Raw genomic sequence first — 26,633 nt, 5'->3', positions numbered from 1 at the left:
TTGATCACACCAAAAGTTGTAACATTTTGGATTTGCATTCTAGATAAAAGCATGCCTCTTGAAGCCCTCACAAACCTGCAACCTCACCACCTTATTCTGCTTTTTATTTCCCACCGTGCATCACTCTCACACTCTGTCATACTCTGAAATGAATCTGTCCTGTATTTTATTCCCTCGGGCGCTGATATTATCAGATTAACTCACTAATCTAATAAACTAATCTCTACTGTTATGCTAATAAGAAGGATGTAGAAAACCCATTAAAAGCAACCTATACATTTTAAGTAAAGCCTTTGAAAGAAGTCACGAGACTGTTATCTAACCTGCTAGGTGAAATTTGAGGCTGATAGAGTAGACCGCTGGGCACCTCCAGCCGAGTGGTGCTGTCTGGTTTTCAAAGCCTTGTGGTGCTGCTTAATGCTTCTTCATAGCTTTAGGCTGTCCCTGAATGAATCCCCACTCTGTTTTTCTTTTTCCTTTCCTCACTATCTCTATTTCTGTGGTATCTAGCCTTCCCTTCCCTAGGAACAGCTTGCAGATCAACATATATGTGTATAAATGGAAATACATGTGGAAGGTTTTAATACAGAGATTAGAACACTCAGTTGCCTTATTTTTAAGTTTGAATAAAACACATAAAGCTTGTTATGAACTTCATTTAAGGAGTACTGAGCTGCTACAGCCTGAGGTTGTGATTTGGAAGCCTAATGTGTGTTGCCCTGATTTCCTGAAACTAAGAGAAGCAAATTTTATGGTGGGTGAACAGGGAAAAGGCTACGCAAATCTTACTCCTACCTATGAGGATAGTTGAGTACTTACTTGATTCTTCGTGAACAGAGTTGAGGTAATAAATGGGATATTGGGATTTTTCCTAATTATTTTGGCCATGTTAGTCAGTGAATTACATATTGGAGGCCTCGTGCTCCAACTCCATGCCACAAAGCAGTGTCAAAGAAGAAATTTAAGGGAAAAAAAAAGAGGGCATTCTTCCTATAAAGGAAAACTGGCTCTGTGCCAGGGACCTGTACAGCCTGGCTTCTTCTAGAATGTGTGGGTCTGAAATGACCACCAGATGGTGAGCTGTAGGGTTGTGGTGATTTTGTTTGTTTGGCTTTTTAATCCAAACATGAACCTTCAAGCCAGATGACCTTTAACCTTACCCTCACTGAAGCCCAGGCCCTCAACTTGGGAATGGGTTCCACTTCCTAAAAGCACTAGGAAAGAATTCAGCAAAGTGGTGGATCATGGGAAGAAAAAAACGGCTCCTGGAACTAAACCAGCCCTTAGGAGGTTCAGCAGTGTTACAGCAAAGAGAAGGGAGGTGTGTATACCCAACGTCTCTTCCTAGCACTTGCCCGTTAGTAGGTGGATCTTACCTGTCTGAAAATGCTAACTGTCTAATCTCTGCTCTGGATTTAGATCTGCTCACTTCTCATTCTTTTCCACCGCTAAGGGGAAACCACTCTTCTGATGTTATGATTTGGATGTGGGATTTCTAGGGAGAGATTTCATTAATCCGTAATATTATTGGGGATTTGTGTAATTTTTCAATAAATATTTTTTCTTACTATCTAAGTTTCTAACTCCCTGTTGGCATCAAGAGTAAATTTGAGACTCAAAATTGAAGTATAACTCTAATGACCATAGTTGTGGTCCTATAATGCAAAGGAAAATTTACGTAAAATCTAATGTATGTCTTGGAGTGTGTCCAGTTTGCCAATGCATGACTGTTCTTCCACTTGACAAATTTTTCTCTCAGCATAAGTCATGAGACCCACATCTATTAGTCAGATGGGCAAACTGCTCCCACCTTTAAAACTCTCATACCTTTGAAGATGGGCAGCAATAACTTTTTTCAAATCCAAAATTAGGTTTGGAAAAAGCTGGTAATCAGAATTCTTCTGTGACATATTTAAAACTGAGAACTACTTATTCTTACTGTCTTAAGAACTCATGTGAAGTTTGCTAGGTTAATAAGCACACAGAGAAATAGCCCTGCTTGTGATAAGGTAGAGGAAGAGCATCATTTTATGACGTGGCAGGCATGCGAAGAGTCAACTAATGAGAACACAGAAGGGTCTTGTACTCTCCTGTATTGGTTGATTTTGCTACGAGAAACTAATATTGCTTATGTGTTTAAAAATTTATAAATTATATGGCTATAGATAACATATGTATATGGGGTGGGACGAAATTAGGATTACAGTTTAGAGTATGTGAGACAGTATCATTATTTATTAATCACTGTGTTATTTTTCATACGAACAACTGGAAACCTACTTTTGCCCCACTATGTGTATGTGTGTGTGTGTGTGTGTGTGTATTTTTTTTAAGGTAAGCATGCTTGATATAGTGAATACTGATTAAAACAACTTCTCCTAGAAATCTAAAAATAGGGAGAAGTACAGGAGGTGTTTAAGGGAAATTTTTGGTACAGTAGCCCCGCCTTATCCACATGGGATATATTCCAAGACCCCCAGGGGTTGGTTGAAACTGTGGATAGTACCAAACCCTATACATACTATTTTTTCCTGTACATACAGCCTATGATAAAGTTTAACTTATAAATTAGACAAAGTAAGAGATTAACAACAATAATATAATAATATAGAACAATTATAGCAATGTATAATAAAATTATGTGAATATGATCTGTGTGTGTGCGTGTCTGAGTCTCTGATAACCAATCTGGTAACCTAGACATCTACTAAGTGACTAACAGGCAGGTAGCGTATACAGTGTGGATACAGTGAACTACGCGATTATTTACATGTTGGGCAGGATGGAGCTAGACAGCATGAGGTTTCATCATGCAATTTAAAATTCATGAATTGTTTATTTCTGGAATTTTCCCTTTAATATTTTCAGAGTGGTTGACCACAGATAACTAAAACCATGGAAAGTAAAAACCCCGGATAAGGAGAAACTACTGTCTCCTGAAAGTTGCATAGGAAACAGAGGCTAATTTGTCTTGTTAATGAGTCTCTGAAGCAACATGGGCTGAATGAAAAGGTGGGAATTCCACAGGCTCTTCTAGGTTGTCAAACTAAGATTAATGGCACAGCAATCAGAAGGCATTACCGCCAGCACAGTGGGCTATGACAGCACATTGTCTTTTTTTCTGAGTAGAACAACTCACTCAGCTGTCTCTAGAGACTTTCAAAAGCAGATAGATCTCCACATTAGGTAAAATCAGCTCTAATAGTCTCCCATTCTTTCAACCATAAGAACCCACGGCTGGGAGACAGGTATTCGCTGTAGCGTACCTACTTGGTTCTGCCACCCAAATTGTACTTGTAAGTACCCACTTCCTTCCTTCCATCCCTACTTCCCACACCCTAGCCTCTCACGTGGGCTACTTTAGCTTCCCATTTGGCCTCCCCTTCAGTCCATTTCACCAGCAGCCAAAGTGATTTTTGAAAACACAAATTAGACCATGTAACCTCCTTTTGAAATCCTCCAAAGGCTTTTTGTGATTAGAATAAAATCAAAGACATATTTTTCAAAGCCCTGTATTGCAGAGGGAGCTTCTGCCTGCCTTTCTAAGTTGAGCTCGTTCCTTCTCTCTCTCAAGCACAATTTCCTGGTCATAATTGTTCCTCTGCCAGTTCCTAGAACTTGCTAAGCTCCTTCCCACCTCTGGGCCTTTGCACTTAACCGTTCCCTCCATCTGGGGCCCACTTGCCTTCGCTTATCACATGGCAAGATCTCTCACGCCTCCTTCAGATCTTGGCTTAAATGCCACCTCCTCAGAGAGACTTCCACTTGTCATCTTATCTAAGTGAGTTTCTTGTGGTTTTCTTTGTCATAGCCACCTTTTTACTTTCTGACACTTAATCACAATCTATTATTAATTTATGACATGTGAATACTCCTTTCTCGTTCACTTTCCCCTCTAGAATGTCAGGGAGCTCAAGTGAGGACAGGAGCGTTTTCTGTCATGCTCCCCTTCGTGTTCCTAATGATCAACAGAGTGCACCCAGTAAATGTATTTTTTTAATAATGAATTAATTAGTGAACAAAATGGTAAGAGGTGCTGATTTTAAGCTTGCGACTGAAAATATCTGAGAAATTCTGACGGTTCAGAAGACGGTGCCTTTTGTCCCCTCTGTTACTGTGCGTCAGTACTAAGCGAAGATTTGTGTTTCAGCAAGCATTCAATGAACATCTATTACGTAATATATTCAAGGCTCTGTTAAGCACTGCAGGGGATACAAATATGAATAAGACAGATCTGTCTACCAGGACTTGCAGCTTAGTGGTTTTAACAGACACATTTATAACTAGCAGAGTGTTGTACTGGTAGTATAAACAAACACGCAAGAGGAAGAGAGAAGTGATAAATCTTCCTGTGCCTACGGTTGATGTTTCAAACTACAGCAATTCAATGGAGTCCTAGCTCTCCTGCCTTATGAGCCCTCCCAACTGCCTAAAGACTTCATTGTCGGAGGAGAGGCGTCCATTTTCCTAAGGCCAGCGATGCATTAACACAACAGAAGGGCAACAGGAAACTGTAGGGCAAGGCGGGGCAAAGCGAGAGATCTCTCCAAAGTCTATGTTTAAAAAGAAATAATGCTGTTCCACCCATTTCCATTTCTACAGAGGTGGGTCTGGGGCATATGTGACTTACAGTCTGCTACTTAGAGTTGTCTTTCATCAGGCTCTCACTTCCACGGTGAACAAGGAACTGCAGGACCAGCTGACTAGAAATATACTTTGTATTCAGGCTCCATGCAAAGAACACGCCACAGCAGTTCCTGACTGATAGCTAGAGAGGAGGGAGAGGGTTTCTGCAGAGGTGTGTGGGTGTCCTTTGCTGAGGGCTGACAGGGGCATGCAGACTGTGAGGCAGCAATCACCAAAGTTTAACTGCAGGCAGAATTTTTAAGATAAAAGGCGAAAAAGATCGGGATTGTCAATCTATTCTCAATATTTGAGTCATAGTCACACTCATATCACTGCTGAACAATCGCAACAGGGACGCCTGCAAATTCAAGGCTGAGCTGGGTGGTGAGTTGGAAAGTAGTTCTAGGTGTCCTCGTGATGCTCTTCCTGTAGCCCATCTGCTTAGCAGTTATTCATTCATGAAACATTTATGGAACTTCTATTCTACACCAAGGACTGTGCTATACATTAGAGAAACAGGTGAGTAAGACTCTCCCAGCATTAACCCTTTGAGTGCCATGTGTAATTCAAAATTTGGATCAACATGATAAAAAATTATATCAATATATAACCTGAGGTACAAAAAAAAAAAAGAGACCGAAACATAAAATATGAATTATTTCATTGTTATTTACATTTACAGCCATTGAAAAAAATAGTTGCTGGGAGCGACGCTGGCACTTTAGGGAAAATTTGTCAGTGTCGCTCACAGCGCCGTTGGCACTCAAAGGGTTAAAGCTATTGCTCTCTAAAGGGAGGTCAGACACACAGCAACCAAGGATAGTGCCGCAGTACAAAGCGCCACAGGACCCTAAAAGGAGAAATACTTTGCATAAGAGGTGGCATTTGAGTTGAGCCTTGAAGGGCGAGCTTATTAAGCAGCACTGAAGTGGGAGAGCATTGTAGGCAGGCAAAAAACGGTGCTGGCAGGAGCAAAAGCAAGTGTGAGGATTTGTAGTGCCCCTAAGGAATTGTGAGAAGGTGTGATTAGATGTGGCACTGGTCAGAAAGAATGATAGGAGTGTCACTCGGAAAAAAAAGCCTTCAACACCATGTTTTAAGACCTTACTTACAACCCTGGCCTGTGTGGCTCAGTGGATTGAGCACCAGCCTGCAAACCGAAAGGTCACTGGTTCGATTCCCAGTCAGGGCACAGGTCTGGGTTGCAGGCCAGGTCCCCAGTCTCTCTCACATTGATGTTTCTCTCCCTCTCTCTCTCTCCCTCTCTCTCTCTCTCTATCTATCTATCTCTATCTCTCTAAAAGTAAACAAATAGAATCTTAAAAATAATTAAATCTGTTTTTAAAAAAAGACCTTACAGTTAATTCTGTAGATAAGGAGTCTATAACTTGAAGGAGGAAAAGACAGTGATCAGATAACTCTGATGAGGTGAAAAATGGCTCTGACAGGGGGGACGTGGACGATCGGCTGAAGGAGAGGCAAGATTACGGGGACACTGGTTATCAGATGATAGCAATACTCTAGGTGAGGAATGCCAAGGCCTGTGACGTGAGACTAGAAAGCAAGGTATGTGTGGAAGAGACATTTTGGAGATGCTCAAAAGTACTTGGTCTCATGTGTATGTGTGGAAGGTAAGGGTGGAGCGATCAAAAGTGACTTCAACGCTCAGCCTCGAACAGCAGGGAACAGTGAAGCTCCTGACCAACACAGAGCATTGCGAGTGGGGGAGGGGTTCTCGCATGAGCAAAGGCAGAAGGAAGAGCAGGCTATGGGGAGGAGGCGAGTCCTGTTTCAGACATGCATAATGAACAACCGCCAAGAGACGGTGCACAGATATATTTAGACACGTGACTTTGGAAAACAGGAAAAGGGAAAGCTCAGGCACGGAGTTGTGGGTTTGGGAGTTACCAGCAAATAACTGACAGTAGAAGCCATAGGACTAAACAAGATCACCCAAGTTAAAGAGTATAAAGCAGGAAATTTAAAGGCATGATAATGGAATAGTTATATTTAAATGCTAGAATAAAATGATGGACCAAATAGTAACTTACAAGGGTAATACTAGAGTGGGAAGGAGAAACAAGAGACAGTGGTTGTGGAATTTGTAAGACATTTTTCCTGCCCAGGTCTGAAGCAATGAATATAATTTCTGCCTATATTCCATTAGGCAGAACTCAGTCACATGACCCTCTTGAGCCCTGGCAAAGTAGCCACTCACAACAGCTCTGGACTGTGCAAGGGAGCACAAATCTTTGGTAGGCAGCTGTCCATCTCCACCCCATCATTCTGATCTCACTATGTCTCCCTAAATAACTCCCCATAGTTACCACTATGATATAAACACAGTTCACAGCAGCACACATTATTTCAGCCCAAATAATAAGATACATAAGACAGGCTTTAGATGGCAAGCAATTCCTTGCCAGCTGGCTATAACTGTATCACTACCACGTCTGAGCACTACACAGAGGAATATCAAAACACCTCAGTATTGTTTCTCTGAAACACGGAAGTGTTATATATCAAGTTTGTCGTTGTAAGAGCTAATGAAATCTATGTGCCTACACATTAGTGACTACAACTAGAACAATGGAGAAAAGACATCCATGCTAGAAATATTTGAGTCCATCTGTTAGCATGTTTCAGTGCTACAAATAGAAACTCTAAACCTGATTATCTCCCTGGGGTGCTAAGTGAAAATCTATTAGAAAAACAAACATGGTGCCATTGCATGTTTTGTATAAAACAACTGTTATTCAACTTCCAAACTGTTAAATGGGCAGTGGAGAGGGGGGGAGATTCTTGCTTTAGAAAGGTTTCTTCTCTAAGAGACTTAATAGCTCCCAACTCTTGAGGTGTAGGGAAGCAGGGTCATCACGTAGGGGAGCTCCTCACTGCTCTGTAATCCATAGCTGTCCAAGGGTGGGTATCACTTGTCTCCAGTAATCGCCATGGAGGGGCTGCAGGTGAAAATGGGGGTAGAACCTGTCCTTTACTATTCTGGGTACTACCTTCTCTGCCTTTTGTCAGAGCGTATAGATAGATAGGTAGATAGATAGATAGATAGATAGATATAGATATAGGTATAGATATAGATATAGATTTATAATCTAGGATAGGGGACTGTGCAGGGGAAGAATCTCCAGCTCTGGCCTGTGAGTGATTCTCTCCCCAAATATCTAAAATCAAATATACCTTGACTATAAGGCTTAATACTCCTGAATACCTCTGTCTACATGAAAAATGTATGTTCTTCCTGTTAGCTTAACTTTATTTCTTAGGGACTGGTTATCTCTGTCCCTATCAATCCTCTCTGCCTAAAGGTACATACCAAGTGTTTCTGCATTGACTTTAACAGTGAATGGCACACAAACTCTTTAATTCTTCCCTGATTCTTGGATTTTTCTTTTGGCTATAAAGGTAGTGGAGTTAAGGTGTAGAGAGATGAAGATTTGGGTTATGGGCAGGGTATCACATTTCACCCTTCACACGTTACAAGTTCTGTTTGAGCACACAGTCATCTTCCAATGTGTTTACAGTTGTTGATAGTTAATGTTCATTTCTTTAGTTCAGCATTATGCTAGTTACTGTGGAGGGTATAAAATACATTTTATTTACTATCTCTCAATTCTCACCAGTGTCCTAAGAGGTAAGTATTACTATCTCTGTCTTACAGAAAGGTTAAATAGCTTACCTTAGGTTATAAAGCCTTTAAGTGACAGAACTAGGATTTGAACATAGGACTGTTTGATTTTTGGTTCAGAGATGAAGAGGCAGCCCTGTGGATGCAGACAGAGCCATCTGCAGGTTACTGAATCACAAAGTGATACCATCACATAAACTGCGGAAATCATGCTCTGTCCTCACCACTGCCCCCCCATTGGTCTTTAAAATCACATATGAACCCACATTAAAGTTGATTTTGATTACCATTTTCTTTAGTTACATAGAGAAAACATAATCGTGTTCAGTCATACTTGAAATCACATCACGTTAACTATAAGGCTCTCTCTTTCTTAACTACTCTATCCCAAAATGCCAATCAAAAATGTCAAAATTAATGGTTGCTCATTTTAATTATGTTAAGAATCCAGAGTTTATACTGTACAGATAAACATATTGTTCTTCACTGGTTGACCTTTTCACCCAAATGTGCCCAGAAATGAAAACCAGGCTGCTCATCATGTCAGTGTGGTAATGGAACTAGATTTCGGAAGACCGGGGGTTTCGTTTTCTCTCTTTTACAGCCCACCCCCCACACACACACCTGAGCTGGGATCGTTCCTTCCATCTGGCTGCGTCTCAATCTTCCACCACATTAGGAGGAATGGCTACTCCTGTGCCTATAGTATAGGAGTTGGTGAGACTCTGTATAGTACTAAAAGTCTTTTGAAAACCATAGGGTAGAGTACGAATGTAAGGTATTGCTGCTTATTCACTTATTCTGCAAATAATTAAGCCTATTACCTAGGAATACATATGTGGAAAAAACTTGGCTTCAGTGTGCAGCACAGTCTAGTGGGAGACTGACGTGCAAACGGACGCACAGGTGCTACCATGGGGATGGGTACCAGGTGCAACTGAAATGCAAGGGGAAGTACCCCTCAGGCTCCAGGGGGACTGGGGAAGTCTTCACAGAGGAGCCAGTGTGAAACGAGGCTTGAAGAATGAGAAATAGTTTGCCTGATGAACTAAACAGGGAAGGGAACTTCAGGCGAAGGGAAAGCATGTTTGAAACTCTAAAATAATTTACTCTGTCTGGACTTAGAAGTACAAGGTAAGGAGGTAAAAGACAAATAGACAAGGAACAAATTATGAAGAGGCTTTGAATACCATGCTAAGGAGTTTAGATTATGTATAGGAGGAAATATAAAGCCATTGAAGAATTTTAAGCAGAATTTTGATCAGGTTTCTGCAGTGTAGATTATTGGCATGGGCCGGGGAACAGGCCGTGGAGAGAATGAGGCTCCTGCAGTTATTCAGGAGAGAAAGTGCAAAAGGAGGAGAAAAACAACCGTTAGGCTTTATGCCTGAGTGACTGGCAATATTCAAAACATAAAGAAGTCTTAAGGAAACTTGGTTTGGAGGGAAAGCTTCCACTTCAAACAGTCGTTTGGCAGGTCATCTGCGGGGTAACGGAATCCAGCAGACAGTTAGAGAAGCAACAGGAAATCTCAGCGCTAGAGATGTCGCTGGGAGCCCTTCCCAGCGAGGTGAGAGTGGAAGCCTGGAGACTGGATGAGAGCTGCCCGCGGGGAGAGTGAATGGGGAGTGAGAGAAAGGCGGCAGGAAGGTCAGGGGTCTGTTAACAAGGAGACAGGGAGGAATGGATGCCATCAGGGAGCCCACAGCTTAGTAGAGGAAAGCATGTGAGTGGCGTAGTAGATACTGTACGAGAGGTATGTACCATCTCTTAGTTCCAAAGAGAAAGCACTCCTTTTCCTCTGCTGGAGGGGGAATGAAGGGTGGCTGCTGATCAGAGAAGATGTTCTGGGGGAAGAAGTTGTTAATCCAGTCTGGGACATGCTGAGTTTGAGGTACTCCGGGACCTGCAGCTGGAGAAATCCAGCAAAAACAGTTGAATGTATATTGATTTAAGGCTGAGAAGTCTAACTAGAGAAAATGACACGGGAGACAGGTGGTGGTGAAGGCTCTGAGGATGGATGAGCTGATCCAGGAGACAGACTAGGACCAAAAATGAGATGCTGTGGGAAACTGACATTAAAAGCACGGGTGAAATGAGAGTAGCTGACGGAGGCAGAAAATTAAAATGAAGATCTTTTAATGCCGTCTGTGTGTGGGATTGGTGTACGCTAACTCAAAACGACATTTTGTGATATTCACATGTGTAATATGGGTACAGGACTGGGAAAAGCTAGGAACCTTTCAATAGCCGCTCTTTGCCCAGTAGCAGGTGTCCTTCCCTGAGAACCCGGCTGAACGGGACAGAGTTTTGTTGGAGGTATGGCTAGGCCTCCCAGCCTCACAGCCTCCCAGCAAAGCAGAACTGGAACATTAACGTTTCTAAAGCGAGTCTCTCTTTCTTTGCAGGAGTGGTCACACATTACTTGCCTTCTGGTTTTCCCGCCAAGAGGGAAAACTAAACCGACAGCAGACTATTGAACTGGGACATCACATCCTCAAAGCACACATTTTTAAGGTAATTAGAGAAGTTAGAGGCTTTTTTCTTTCCATCTATAGCAGGCTCTCCTTAACACTGTTTATGAAGCCACTGTCATTTCAGTGTAGTCCTTGCTTTCCGAAATTATTTTGTTGCAAAGTTGGTCCATCTCCTAAAAAAGTAGGGCGTGTTCCTCCCTAGGCCTTTAGAAAGAAAACCACATTCATCATTTCCCAGTTTAGCAGATGGCTAGGCTTCCAGGAAATGTACGTGTGTGATCATTTAGATGAGAAGCATGCACGTGTGTATTCAATATATGACCTACGATCTCCTGAGGACAGTCATGTCGTAGCAATTTCAGATTTTCTCGATGTCTCAAAAAGTCACCGAGGGCAGTTACTCTTTCAATTTTCTTATGATTTTTTTCAGGGAATATTTTAATATTCCCAGTGCTGTGATTTTCAAACTATCTGGAAGCAATATTCGCCTTCCTTGGAGCTACTTAATTCTCTCATTCTATCCTATAATCCCAATTTTTCTCCCAGTAGTTTCAAAACGTTCAAGTGCTCTATAGCATCAGCCTCCCTCTCTCAGCATTGCCACGGCGGGAGCAGAGGGCCCAGAGGAGGGCGCCGCGTTCACGGTTCCGGCACATGTGTGTTCGTTTACTCAGCTCTCACGGAAGCGTTGCCCTGTTTACGAGTGCTGAGAACACATGGAAGATACATCCCCTAGTCTCCGGGAATGTTTAGTGTTGGTAGTAGTGTGGGGTGAAAACACAAAGGTCGGGGAAGAAATGTTCTCCTGACTTTTCTAGCCCACAGTTTGCTGCAAGAAGCCTGCTATTTCCAGCCCCTACAATCTCATCAGACTCCTTTTCCTGACTCAGGCTTGAGAGATACCAGTACTGTATCTTAAACAGTTCCTTGAGTTGGACTTCCTCCAGGAGATACTGTTAAAAATGCAACATTTCTCTTCAGAGAGAAGGATGACAGTAAGGGCAGCTCCAAGAGCCTAGCAGACTCTTCCCAGTATGTTAGCACGCAGCCGGAGAAGCCTGTTCATCAGGTAGACAGACATGAACCCACAGTGACAGGTCCTTTATTTGAATCATAATGGTCTCATCTAGATAACAAATCGCTGTGCTAAAAACTGATCTTACCCAGTGACCTTACTCAGGGGGAGCACAGTGGGACTGAAATAACAGGCAGGGTGGCTCATTCCACTTTCAAATGGCCCAAGAAGTATCTGCTGCTTCAACAAATTATGACATCATGTAAATGACTCATGGACATGGACAACGGGGAGGGATATGATTGCGGGAGAGGGGGTGGGTTGGGTGGGGGAGAGAAATTGGGAGAAAAGGGGACAACTGTAATTGAAAAACCAAAAATAAAAAAAATTAAAAAATTAAAAACAAACAAATTATGACATCATTACCCTTCAGTTAGAAAGGAAACTTAACTTTTAAGCATCACCACTTGACACGCTTAAACTTTTAGTATCACCCTCTGCTGAGGATTAGAGGCAAAGAAATGTATGCCTGTCTTTTCTGTACCATAAAATAAACACCACGTTAACAGATAAACGAGACGGTTTTGTGTGACCCACTGTGACTTTAATACGTGGAGACCTGCGTTTTAACCATACACCACTGTCATGGACACCGTTTCTCTTACGTTGCCACGGACAACACGGCTGCCTGAGATAAAACGGGCTCCCCATGTGAATCTGGCCACACACACTCGGGTGCACAGCACAGGTGCAGACATGGCTACAAGCCCGAGAACGCAGACTTGGACGTGCGCTTCCTGGCGCTGCACTTGTAGGGTCTCTTCCATGCGAAGTGCTCCCTGTCGATGGGCTTTAGCTTCTCCCAGACCGCGAGGATTCTCCGCGCCCATCAGCGGGAGGTTATGACCAGGCAAAAGCAGACTGTGCGTATAACCCATACCGCTTAGAACTTCTCATCAGTGAGAGGTACTCCGATGTATGTTTATTTACAGTTAATTTTAAATTTCCCTTATTTTATCTTTCTTTGTGAAAAATTACATATAATGCCATTAATCACTAAAAATATGAGGTTGAGGGTCTGTAATTCTGGAGATCTGGCTGGTTATAAGCCCTTTTCATTCTTTTTTCTTCTAACACCTTTACTGAGGTATTAACTTATATGCCATAAAATTTGCCCACTTCAGGCCAATGACTTCCGTCTGTTTAGAGCTGTGTCACTGTCACCGCTATTAGTGCCTTTCCATCGCCCTGAAGATAACCTTTGTGCCCACCTGAAGTCACTCTACATGCTTCCCCCAGCTTCTGGCAACCACTGACCTGCTTCCTGTCTCTATAGATGGAACTTCTCTGGACATTTCATATAAATAGAATCATACAGCATGTGGTCTTCTGGGTCTGGCTTTCTTCACTTAGCATGATGTTTTCAGGGCTCATCCATGTTGTCACATGTATCAATACTTGATATTCCTTCTTACTGCCAAGTACTCCATGTCATTTATCCATTCACTTGTTGGACATTTACATTGTTTCTACTTCTTGGCTATGATAAATAATGCTGCTATACACATTAATGTACCAATTTTTCCCTTTAAATTTTTTTTAAAATAAAATGAGCCATTTAAAATGAACAACTCAGTAACAGTACATTTACAGTGTTAGTGTTCAGGTTTTTGTGTGGCTGTGTCTATTAGTATAACTGAAACTCAAACATAACTTACCACTTGCCTGAGCAATAGTTACAGATACTGAAAAGACTTTTTCTAGTTACCTGAACCTTAAGTTCTCTTTAAGAATCCATCAGCTTATAATTTAATTATGTAGGGTTTTTGCTACATCTACCAGTTACCTTTATCAAGTTGAGTTTAACTAAACTGAAATTCTTTCCTCTCATACCTCATAGGAGCAGAGTCAACCCCACCAAGCAGAAGAAATCAGTAGACTAGCAAGTTCATGATACAAGTAAAGCTAATACTCCAAATCCTAGACTCTAGCTCTATATTTCAGACGTATTTCCTGTGTATTTACCTTCACGGGGACTCCCAGTGCTGCTTTGTGGTCCATTTACTGGACCATTTAGTTGAAGTTCATTTACCAAGGACTATTCTTACTCAGCTCCTTTTCCCATTTTTTTCCCTCTAGCTCTTAACCAAATTAACTAATTAAACAAATAGCCTGACTTATGAGTCACTGAAAAAAAATAAAGCCATCAAGTGTGACTTCCTTTAACTACTCTCCCCTCACCGATACGTCAGTCTGTATCATCATCAGTCCTAACCTCTTCTTTTTCTTGTCTCAGGAAGAGACGTCCCTGTTCCTCTTCTTCTTAATTTATTATGAAATATTTCAAACACTTATGAAAGCACAGATAATTGAATAATCAAATACTATCTACCATTTTTTGACAGGTGTTAAGATTTTCCATGTTTGCTTCAAATCTTTTTTCTTATTTTTAAGAAACAAAAATGTAAGAAGTGCAATAGAAGCTTCTTTTGTATCCCTCTTACCCCATTTCTCTCCCTTCTGAGAGATCATTTCTGCCCTTGAGTTAGCATGTGTTCTTCTCAGCCATAATTTTCACTTTTCCAATGTAGATATATATTCATTAATAACATATAGAATTATTTCATTATTTTTGAACTTGGCACAGATAGTATCACACTCTTTATATAACTCTATGTATATTTAATATTTATCAAGAGACCTAGATTCAATAGTCTTCAAATTTGGCTATACAGTTGTCCCCTCTGATCCGTGGGGTATACATTCCAAGATCCCCAGTTGATGCCTGAAACCCTAGACAGTACCAAACCCTTCAGCTCTAATGGAAATGTGGCAGCAACTTCTTCATCAGCAGATGGAGCCCTTCCAGTAATTTTTATATTTTTCAGTCCAGACCTGTTCCTGAATCTGTGTAGCCATCCTTACTTGCAGTAAATGACCAAGTGTCACTTGTCCCTTGCTGAACTCTTCTTGGCACAACACATTGCCGACCATCAGAGCACGTTTTCCATTCAGTGTCTTCCACCCACAACTTAATGCCCTTTCCATCTTAACTGCGCACTTATCACACACTGTGGCCCTAACTTTTGCAGTGGAAGGTACAGCTGTAAAACTAACGCTATTTCTTTTTCCTTCTTCACAATGTTACAGAAAAAAAATATTTGTCCTTACTGTAGATCTTAGCAACTTCAACATATAATTTTATTTTCTTATTAAGTTGAGAACTTTCACATTTTCACTTGCAGGGAACACTTTATGGCTTCTCTGTGATGTATTCTATTTGCCAGCCAGCATCACTACCCTTGCACTTTGAGGCCGTTATTGAGTAAAATAAGGGTCACTTGAACACAAGCACTGCAGTACCGCCACAGGCAACCTGATTACGAGGACAGCTGCTGAAGTGACTAATGGGCAGGTGTCGTGCATACTGTGTGGGTTCACCAGACAAAGGGATGATTCACATCCCTGCAGGGTAGAGCCAGACAGGGCAAGATTTCATCATGCTATTCAGAATGACGTACAATTTAAACTTATGAATTTTTCCCGGAATTTTCCATTTAATGTTTTCAGACTGCAGTTGATCACAAATAACTGAAACCGCAGAAAGTAAAGCTACTCTACATTAGATTCTCCTGGGCAACTTTAAACACAAACACAAATTTCTGAACCTTACTCCTGGAGATCCTTATTCATTGTTCTGGAGTATAACCCAGGCTTTTCTTTTCTTTTTTTTTTTTTTTTTTAATTAATATGTTTTACTTTTTTAAAGCAATTTTAGGTTTACAGAAAATAGAGATTTTTCCCCCCCCACCACATTTTCCCTTATTATTAACATCTTGCACTGGTGTGGGATATTTGTTACAGTTGATGAACATATATTGATATATTATTAAATGAAGTCCATAGTTTACATTAGTATTCTTTGTGTTGTATAGTTCCATGAATTTTTCTAAACACATAACATCATGTATCTACCATTACAGTATCATACAGAATAGTTTCACTGCCTCAAAAATTCCAAAGGCATCAAAAGTACTCCTAGTTAACTCCATGGAACTGGCGGGCACAGCCAGTGGGGAAGCAGCTCTAAACTACTCTCCTGGGCTTTATCCTTTCCTAGATCTTGGCCCAGCAATTTTTCTCCAACTTATAGTCCTCCCATGTCTCCAAGGAGATGGTTTTCTAAATTTTTTACTGCTTTTTTTAGTTGTCCTTAGCAGGAATGTTTATCCAAATTACATAGATCCACCATTACCAGAGTGGAAGTCCACCCAAGTTCCCTTGAGCAAATATTATGACCCAACATTCTGGGAATCTTGGGAATATCCAGCTTTTCTCTAAACATCTTAGGCTTTCTCATTTGAAATTTCTTTTGTACCCTGAATGCCCTGACTGGTGTGACTCAGTGGGTTGGGCATCATCCCACAAAGCGAAAGGTCACCTATTTGATTCCCAGTCAGAGCACTTGCCTGAGTTGTGGGTTTGGTCCCCGGATTGGGCATGTACGAGAGATTTGATCCCTGGATTGGGTACGTACGAGAGGCAACCGATCGATGTTTTTCTCTCACATCAATGTTTCTCTTCTCTTTCTCCCTCCCTTCCCCTCTCATAAAAAGTAATAAGTAAATAATTTTTTAAATAAAATTTCTTTGGTACCCTAAATAACTGAAACAATCCTGGGTATCACACAGGGAAAAGGTAACTTATATTCAAGAAAACTAAATCTAGACTTACAGGCACTGAGCAGAGGAGTGAGTTGCTACATCTTTCAGAGAAGCTAAATACAGCATGACTGATTTGAACATAAGTAGAACAATCTGCATTTCAAGGAACAAAGCAAGCAGAAGTAGCCTAAGTTTTTAAAAAGATTATCTCCCCAGATCCACTTATTAGGTTTCAAACTTCATTATTAGTATCTTCCTGCCCTCGGGATTTTCTGCTTTAACTCACTCACTTGACCCAGCTATTGGCAGAATGGTAAAATCACTGAGTAGAGAGTCATGCCCTAACAGAAAAATATTGTTTTAATTATTCTCACTTCCTTTTGGAGAAGCCCACATGAAAGGGGCAAACACTAGTTTGTGCCATGGGACGTTGGCCAGTCTTATTAGAGGAAATGTGTTGCTGATGGCAATCAAACCCATGTTGTTTTCCTGAGGATGAATAGACATGATCACTGTACTATGTATTAGTCAGGCTGAGGAAGGCCAGCCGCTGTAACAAAACTGCAGAACTCAGTGACTTAATGAAGCTTTATTTCTCACTTACTTTGCAATTCAGTACAAATCATTGGGCAGGCTTCTTCCACTTAGTAGTAAAATCTCTAGGGTCCTCAGAATCCTCATTCAAGAAGGGCAATAGAAAGTGTGAAGAAACACACAGGTTTGGGGCCAAGCCTGGACATGATATATTACTTTTGCCCATATTTTATTAGCCAGAATTCAGTCATATCCCCCACATAATTGTAAAGGAGGTTGGGAACTACAGTTTTCCCAAATGCCCAGGAAGGAAATGAGATGGAGATCAGTGATCACATTGTATTATCTGTGTCACAGTGTGTATTTTACTAACTTGAATTTAAGAGATTGATTCTAGAAGGCTAATAGAAAAGGGGGTGGGATGGCGGATTACATCCAGATATAGCAAAAGGGAAAGGTATTATGTAGCTTTGTTGCCAGAGACTGCTAAGATAGAGACAATTTAGCTTAGCTTGTTCCAACAGAGCTACTCTTTGTCCCCATCAGTGACTTTGCTGGGCATAGACCTTGTCAGAGTGAGACTGCTCTCATTTATTAGTGCCACACACCTCGAGGTCACGCACTTACTGCTGATGGTACTTCTTAGCTGGGCTAAGGACCTGTCTCAATGTTTCTCTTCCAGGGTTTGAGTAAAAAAGTTGGCGTATCCTCCTCCATCCTCCAGGGCCTCTGGATCTCCTATAGCACAGAAGGCCTCTCCATGGCGCTGGCGTCTTTGCGAAATCTCTACACTCCAAATGTAAAGGTAAGTGCATGTAAATTATGTTAAAGAGTTAACTGTGAAAAACAAAATTAGGAGGACATTTAAGTGGCTAATTGATCTTTGACTTGCCTTCGACTGTATTCTATTAGCCTTTTATTGATAATTTAATACATTTTAAATTGTTACATTTTATTCTGTGAATTGAAGACCAAACCTGTTGAACTTCTGCCTTCTGTAAGCTGACTCTGACTTATAGGATGTGGTCCTGCTGCTTCTAGGGAGTAAGTCAGGCTCTAGTAGCCTTTGTTTGGCTGGGAGTTTTGCTGGCCAGCAGTTCACTTAGTATAGACTTAAGTTCAGCACTACAGTAGGGGTGGCATTTGCTTTAGTTACTGAGCAGTTTAGACAAAGAGACATTTTACATTTCGTCCCAAAGACAAGGTATTGAAAAAGGAACAAATAACAATTATAAATACAAAGTAGTTATTACGTGCTATTAGGTGCTATTGTGGGGTCCCAGGTGACTTAGTAAAAGATGACTGAAAGGATGTGACTGATACTTGTCTGAATCTTATATTTATTTACTTATTTCTAGGTCAGCAGACTGCTAATTTTGGGAGGTGCCAATATTAATTACCGGACAGAGGTTTTAAATAATGCCCCAATTCTGTGTGTCCAGTCTCATCTTGGTTACACAGAAATGGTGGCCCTGCTGTTGGAGTTTGGGGCCAACGTGGACGCCTCTTCTGAAAGCGGTCTGACGCCTCTGGGCTACGCTGCAGCGGCAGGCTACCTGAGCATCGTTGTGCTGCTGTGCAAGAAACGGGCCAAGGTAATGGCTGCCTGGCGGCTGCTTTTTCCTCCTTCCCTCTGTCTTCCTTCCTGCCGTAGCCTTCCTTGTCTGCTGTGTCGCCGCACGAGTCTCCATGGAGTACATCAAACCTTATTAGGGAGCAGATCAAAGGGAGCACAGGCTGTGCATACATCCCAGTGTCGGCAGGCCAATTCCAGGCTGCATCCGGGCACAGTCCGAAAGCCTTTGAGGGGCCCTCAGGAAACCTCATTATCAGCAGCCACAACAAGTCCCTACCTAACAACCAAGAAATTCTCTACTGAGCTCAGAGTGAGGAAGGAGAAGTGGAGGAGCGAGGAGACTGCACTGGGGAAGTCTGGACTGCATGATGCCTGCAGACTCAGCCTTTCATGTGTAGAGAAGATAAGTTAGCCCTGGCGATAAGAGCAGAGACCAGACTCCCTGAGCCTGATTGCCACCAGAGAGGAATGGGGAGAAGATGATCCCTCTGTTTATTCTCAGACTGACCAGAGGCACTCAGAACTATTTTTGTTAGTATACACCTATTTTAACTCTCTGAAACCCTTTCTAAAAATAGTGTTTGTTTTATAGTATCCCAAGAGCCACTGGTATAAAAGAATTTAATTTCAACATATTGGTGAAAAGAAAAGTGCTGGTCTCAAAAACTGGAGACCTCTAGGGAAATTGTAGCCTCATGGTATTTTGTTCAGTCTTGAAAACAAGCAATATTTTAGTGGTTTTGCAGTAAAATATAAATAATACTTATGACCTCATTCTGAGGTATCCAATGTTTTTACCAGGGACAAGAGTGGGACTCCTGAAACCCTTTCGGGACCTGGGATCTGGGACTCTCAGTGAAGTCCCAGAGCAGTAGATGTTTACTGGGACACAGTGGTGGTCCACCCCCGAAGTCCTGTTCAGTGGAATGAACACCTCAAGAAACAGAATGATAACCATGCCTTCTTACTATTGCTGTGAATTTGTATTTTGATCTCTACTGGGTCTTTCCTGCTGCTCAGCTATCATTTTATTACTCTCTCATTTCCCCCAGAGCGGATGGGTAAATCATTTGTACGCTTCTCAATACTCTTATCAAAGTCACTTTACCCTCCTGCGTCGCTAAGGTTGAGAGCATCAGTGTACCTCTGTCTCAGAACTGCGACTCGTTAACCACTCACCTTAGGGAGGGAAGTCTTTCCTTTCCTTTCCAGAGTGAGTGCCTCCACTGAGTTGCTCATTCTCTCACATTTTATTTCATTTTTCTAAATTTACTCTGCCTTTTCCCCGGTTCTGCAAACCTATGAATGTTTCCTCTAATCCAAAAGAGAAAATTTCCTTTCTTCTGCTAACCAGAAGCTACCATCCCATCTCTTACCTTCCAAAGCCACCACCCCTGTCCTAAGAGTCATCAATGCCTGCTACCTCTGTTCACATCGTGCTCCTTGACCACTTATCATCTGGCTTCCATGGGAGAAAGAGGAGGCAAGCTGTTGAGATCATAAACGGTGGAGTCCGTCACAACGTGGTTGAAGCCTGCAGGCACACTGATTTTCTCAGAGGGCTTGGACACGTCCCTTAACCCCTCTCAACCTCACTTATTTCATCTAAAAGAAGGATTAACAGGGTCAGTTGGAGAATTAAAAACAGGAAAGCCTTTTTAAAAAGAGATGAAATCTCTGTAATCTCATTTAGTGCCAAATAAATAATAGTCTTTAAAAAAACACACACTCAACCTCTTGGCATTCAAATAGAGCTACTCTCTCAAAAGTCACTAACAACTGCCAGTCACCAAATAAAGTAACTTTTTCTCGGTTCTCACCCTGTAGGCAGTATTGGCTACACTTCTCAGAGCTTGTGACATTGGCCAGTACCCCTCCTGCCTCCCTGATGGCTCTTCTCTCTTCCTTCTCATAATGTAATTGTTCCCTAAGATTTTGTCCTCTGGTCTTCTCCATCCTCTTACCCATGGCTTCTGCATTAAGAAGATAATGAAGAATATTAGCCAATTATTTTGTAAAAAGTTCTTCAATTTTAGTTTGATACTTTCTCATCATTAGGTTGAATTTATATATTTTTGTCAATTATCCCACAGAAATGACGCTGTGCCCTTGTTAATGCAGCACTTACAAGGTTCAACGTAGTTCTTCCTGGTTTCTCAAATGTCAACATACTACTTTTTTTCCTTTTTAATGAAGAATGATCTTTTAAGGAGATGCTTTGAGACTAGCCAGATACCTTGTTTCTCATGATTTTGTCCACCATAGTTTGAGGATCCATCAGCAAGTCTTACTGCAACAATTATTGCATTGAGGTTTGCCTGGTGGTGATTCTCTGTTTCCTTCATTCCTTCAACATTTATTAACTGGAATTCTATTGTAAAGAAGAGCTGTTACTTCTCCCCCATGTATTTATTTATTCAGTTATTTATTCCTAGCATGGTGGATTCCTAGATATTGACTTTATATTGTGACCTGTAACCAACTGATATTATTACTTATTTTGTTGCTCAAATTGACACAGATTTGACCATTGGAAGCTCCTTCAAGTTGGTTTCTGTGTCTTTTCAAATCCCCACAACCATTATTTTATGAGCACATTCATATTTTTTTGGTACCACAAGATGTTCCAAACTCATCTTTCACTATGACTGCCCCAGCCTTGGAATCAACCATTTCTGCAAGAAACCAAGGCTCCTTTTATTCATCCCCTTAGTTTTTGAATGTACAGTCTGGGCATGAAAATTCTCAATGACTCTCCATTACCTACTCATTAAAATTCAGACCACTTAGCCTGGCACTCAAAAATATCCATGCTCTGGTCCCAAAAGACTTTGTAGTTTAAGCTTCCCCTTTATGAACCCTAACCTTACAAAAACTAGAATAATCCTTTCCTGTCTCAGTGAATTAAGACAGACCTTAGTTCCTGTGGGCTGCTGTAACAAAATACCATAGACTGAGTGGCTTATAAACAACATGCATTGCTCACAGTTCTGGAGGCTAAGTCCCGAGAGCGTGAGACTCCCTGGTTCCCAGAGCCTTCTCACTATCCTCGCTGTGCAAGGGAACAAGCAAGCTCCCTGAGGCTCTGCCCTCGTGACCTAATCCCTTCCCAAAGGCCCTGTTTCCTAATGCCATCACCTTGGGGGTTAAAGTTCCAACATATAATTGGCAGGACGGGGACACGAACATTACAAGCATAGCACCTTTCCCTCTGAATTCATTCCTGATTCTAGCTGAGCATTCTCTGAAATCTTATTGCACATTTACTTTCCTTACAGCATTTATTATATGCTCCCTTGTTGGACAGGCTTTTGTCATATTGGTCACAGCTCCCCTCCCTTGATTGAAATTCCTTGAGCACAGAATCTATATTTTACTATCTTATTTACCTTTTTATCCTATGTGGTGCCTGGAACATAGCAGGCATTCAGTAAACATTTGTTAAATAGATGGCTGAGTGGACCTAAAGCTGCGGAAAATCAGATAGAGAACTTCTGTTTCGAGTGTTCTCAACAGCACTGGAAGGTCGCCTGCCCACCTGTCCGGAAGGCCCCGCGTCTGCTGAGACCGTGGCTAGGGCACTCCTGACACATGGGTCCTCATCAGGCTCTGTCAGCCTAAACGGGTGACCAACCCTGCAATTGTCAAAACTGCTTTGGAACGTAGTCTAGCATTAGGGTTCCAGTGCCTCTAGCCATCTTGGCTGGATCTTTGAGACTGCCCTCACACTGGAAGAAAGATGCAGCCTTTGCCAAAGCTTGGTGGTCAGATGTGTGATTCATGATATAAGATATTTTGCTTCTTTGGAAGACCAAAAAAATTTGAGCTTCAACATGTTTTTCTTTCCTTTTATGATTTCAAAGAAAAATTTTTTTTGTACCAAGAGAGCTACAGGTCTTTCAAATTTTGGTCAAAAAAAGAACTATTTAAGGACAAAGGAAAATGTACCTCAAGGAAAATAAAGCTGGAGCTGGGAGTTTTGTTTTTTGGTTTCTTTTGATGTGAAAACAAAGCCTGACCTTATGAGGTTCACCCCAGAGGGGCATCTATCTGGTCGTTATTATGGCTCAGTGGTGAGTTAGCCTGAGGAGGAGAATGTCCTCTGCAAGTTCTCTGATCGGTTCAGGGCGTGGGGAAGACTGACTCTTGCTAGTCCAGACCGGGGCAGCGGGCTGGTGTGACTAGATTGGGAGCCCGGCCGCAGTCTGTTCACACGGATGCCTCTGTCCCCTTCCCCTAGGTGGATCACTTGGATAAGAATGGGCAGTGTGCCTTGGTCCATGCTGCACTCCGAGGTCACCTGGAGGTGGTCAAGTTTTTGATTCAGTGTGACTGGACAGTGGCCGGCCAGCAGCAAGGGGTGTTTAAGAAGAGCCACGCCATCCAGCAGGCCCTCATTGCTGCAGCCAGCATGGGTTACACAGAGGTAAGAAAGCAGGCGGAAAGGTCAGCTTTCCTCGCTGCAGTCTGTGTATGAAGGACCTAGGCAACTGGGAGAAAGGGTTGCATTATTACAAAATTGCCACCCTAACTAACGTGAATTAGCTTTTTGATCGCTGCTCAGACACCATGAAGTCCTTCTGTTCTCAAATGCAAAGGTAGCTAGAATTATGAGTACAGAATGGGAGAGCTGGAAAGGACCTTGGAACTTATCTAATTCAAGTTTCCCCGTCCTTCTGCCCCTGTTTAACAGACACTAGGCTCAGAGGGATTATTCACTGAGCTGTGTCCCCATGCAGTGTGGCATGGGAACAGCACCACACTTAGAAGCTCAGAAGGACCAGGTTTGAATCCCAGCTCAGCTACTCATTAGCTCTGGACGTTGGGCAATTTACCTAACCTCTCAAAACCTTAGTTTCTCATCAGTAAAGTGAGTCTTAATAAATTCTTTTTTACAAGACCGGTATTAAAGGTACATTGTAAACTGTTAAACACTGTACAAATGGTATTTTTGCTGATTTATTTATTAATGATAGTAATAATATAGTGGCAAAATACATGGAATTGGTGGTGTGCTAGGAATTGTTAGCAACCAGCTCTGGGAAGCGGTGTGTAGCCGAGAGGGAGGGGGAGGGGGAGAGAGAACACACATGCAGTCGTGCGCCGCATAATGACATTTCAGTCAACAGCAGGCCACATGTGTGAGTGTGGTCCCACCAGATGATAACAAAGCTGAAGATTCCTGCCGCCTAGCGAGGTCGTAGTGCGGTGTGTTACTCATGTGTCTGGTGCACTGGTGCAAACAAACGTACTACGCTGTCAGTCATACACGCACGGCAGATGCAGGTACGTGCAGTGCATAGTACTTGGGAGTGCTAATAAACGAATGTTCCTGGCTTATGTGTTCAGCACACGGTATCTTTATCGCTGCTTTAGAATGTACTTCCTGCCTACGAAAGCGTTTCCTGTAAAACAGTGTGCCTGTCGCTCCAGCAGCCGCCTCGGGCGTCCTGTGTTTACTGTGCCACCACTTCTGTGATTCAACCGGTGGCTCAAGAACATCATATCCAGTTGTGCTCAATTTAATCTCGTGTTGTTTTGCTCATTAGGGCCTCTAAACTCACTGCTAATGTTGCCAGGTAGAGGGCACACCAGGTGACTGACCTGGAGTCAAAATTAAAAGTGATTAAGGACTATAAAGGTGGAAAATCGGTGATGGTTATTGCGCCCCAGTCAGGCGTGCCCTGCTCCACTGTAGCTGCCGTCTTTCAGAGCAAGAACAGAGCGATAGAAGCTGTTCAGGGTCTGCTTCATGGGCAACAAGACTAAAAAAATTTAAGAAGGTCTTTTCTCAGACATGGAGAAGCTTCCAATGACCTGGACTGAAGACCAGACACAAAAGCAGATCCCTCTCAGCACCACGATGATCAGAGCCAAAGCAAAATGCTTGTTTGCACATTGAAAGGAAAGGCTGGACCCAACTACAATGCTGAATTTATTGCAAGCTCTGGATAGTTTAAATGAGTCAAGAATCGTTATTCAGTACATAACGTGAAAGTGAGTGGTGAGTCTGTGAGCTGCTGATGAGAAGGCAGCCGAGGAATTTTTGGAAACTCTAGATAAGCTGATTGTGGTGGGAAATTACTTGCCAGATTTTCAATATGGATGAAACCTCCGTATTCTGGAAAGGGATGCCTGAAAGGACTTCCATACATGAGGAGGTCAAGTCCATGCCAGGTCTTAAGGCTTTTAAGGACAGGATAATAGGCTTCCTTGGGGGCAGTGGTTTAAGCTACAAATTGAAACCCTTTGTGACCTGGCACAGTGAGAACCCAGGGCCTTCAGGCTTATCAGTAAGACACACTGCCAGTGCACTGCAGGAGCAATAAGAAGCCATGGATGACCCGGCTCCTCTTACAGGATGCCCCCTGAATTGCTATGCCAGTGAAGTGAAGAGCATTATATATGTTTCAAGATTTTGCTTATTGTAAATAATGCTGCTGGACATCCTCCTTTTATTGGTGATCTTCATCCCAATATCAAAGTGGTGTTTCTCCCTCCAACCACCTCTTTGATTCAACCCATAGGTTGAGGAATTACAGCAGCTTTAAAGGCCTGCAGCCTGAGGAGGGCCTTGGCCCAAGCGATTGCTGCAAGAGAGGAAGATCGTGAGCACTTACGGGAGGATAACAGCATCTATGACTGCATTAAGACCTTTGCCTTGGCTTGGGGTGACGTCACCAAGTAGTGTATGACTGGCGTCTGGAAGAAGACACTCAAGAGGCTTGTCCCTGACTTCATAGGATATGCCAAGGATGTGAGGATTGCAAAAATCAACAAGGCTGTTGTTGAGTTGGCAAACACTTCAGCCTGGGTGTGGGTGAGGATGACATTGAGGAGCTCCTTGGAGGGGATTCCCGAGGAACTGAGTAATGAGGAGGTGTTGGAACTGGAACAGGAGCACATAACTAAAGAAGAGGCAAGAGAAAAGGGAATTGCAGAAGAAAAAAGAAGAACGCCTAAGAAAATTCACAGTGAGGGGTTTAGCAGAAGCTTTTGCAGACCCCAACAGACTCCTTAAAAAGTTTGAAAATATGGACCCCAACACCAAAGAGTTTTCATTAATAGTGCATTATCTGCTTATGAGCACATCTACGATGGGGGAAAAAAGTAACAAACCAAGCAGGCGACCAGGGACATATTTCTGAAAAGAATGATAGGTCCTCAAGAAGAGCTTCAGGCAGTATCCTTCAGGGGTGTTCCAGAGGGCATTACTGTCGTAGGAGGTGACAGTTCCCTGTACGTGACCTTCCCATAGGGCAAGACGTGGAGTGGAAGGCAGTGACATTGATGACCCTGACCCTGTGTGGCCTAGGGTGTTGTGTCTTTGTTTTTAACAAAAAGTTTTAAAAATAGAAAAAAGCCTATAGAATAAGGGCATAAAAGAAATATTTTTATAGTTATATAATATTGAAAATATAAGAGTTAGAAAGTTTTTTTAATTATAAAGTAAAAAAGTTATAGTGAGCTAAGGTTAACTTACTATTGAAGAAAGAAGAAAGCATTTTTTTAACTTAGGGTAGCTAAGGGTACAGTGTTTATCAAGGTCACAGTAGTGATGTCCTGGGGCCTCCACATTCCCTCCCCACTCACTCACTGGCTTACCCAGAGCACCTTCCAGGCCTGCAAGTTCCATGGTAAGTGCCCTACACAAGTGTACCATTTTTTATCTTTTATGTAGTATTTTTACTGTACCTTTTCTGTGTTTAGATATGTGTAGGTACACAAACACCTAACATTGTATTACAGCTGCCTACAGTATGCAGCACAATGATGTGCTGTGTAGCTTTGTCACCTGGGAGCAATAGGCTGTACTGTAGAGCCCAGGTGTGCAGAAGGCTTCACCAACGAGGTGCGTGTAGTGCACTCTGAGATGTTCAGGCAAAGACAAAATCGCCTCATAACACGTTTCTCAGAACATATCCCCATCCCTAACTAATGCATGACTGCACTTAACTTTATTATAAATTTTACTGATATAAAGAACACGTAGCACACAGCTTACAGATAACAATGAAATATACAATACTCTGAATAGAACACTAAGTTTGTATCATAGCTAACCTATGGTTGCAGCTGAGCCACAATTTGATAAATG

At 42.1% G+C, this 26,633-nt stretch overlaps 1 protein-coding gene across 2 annotated transcripts in view; it reads left to right on the top strand.

The window, feature by feature from the left end:
* Nucleotides 1-26,633, top strand: part of TANC2 (tetratricopeptide repeat, ankyrin repeat and coiled-coil containing 2) — a 275,799-nt gene that overhangs the window by 226,423 nt on the left and 22,743 nt on the right. For both annotated transcript variants that reach the window (XM_090292221.1, XM_090292222.1), the window contains 4 exons: nucleotides 10,678-10,786; nucleotides 17,642-17,764; nucleotides 18,318-18,554; nucleotides 22,776-22,961. In XM_090292221.1, coding sequence (XP_090148347.1) covers nucleotides 10,678-10,786; nucleotides 17,642-17,764; nucleotides 18,318-18,554; nucleotides 22,776-22,961 — 655 coding nt within the window. The remainder of the gene's footprint in view (nucleotides 1-10,677; nucleotides 10,787-17,641; nucleotides 17,765-18,317; nucleotides 18,555-22,775; nucleotides 22,962-26,633) is intronic.

The sequence above is a fragment of the Furipterus horrens genome, unplaced genomic scaffold (assembly GCF_987537825.1).
Source record: "Furipterus horrens unplaced genomic scaffold, mFurHor1.1.pri manual_scaffold_11, whole genome shotgun sequence".
NCBI classification, from domain to species: domain Eukaryota; kingdom Metazoa; phylum Chordata; class Mammalia; order Chiroptera; family Furipteridae; genus Furipterus; species Furipterus horrens.
The sequence above is the reverse complement of the archived record's forward strand: the minus strand, read 5'-3'. Positions and strand labels throughout refer to the sequence as shown.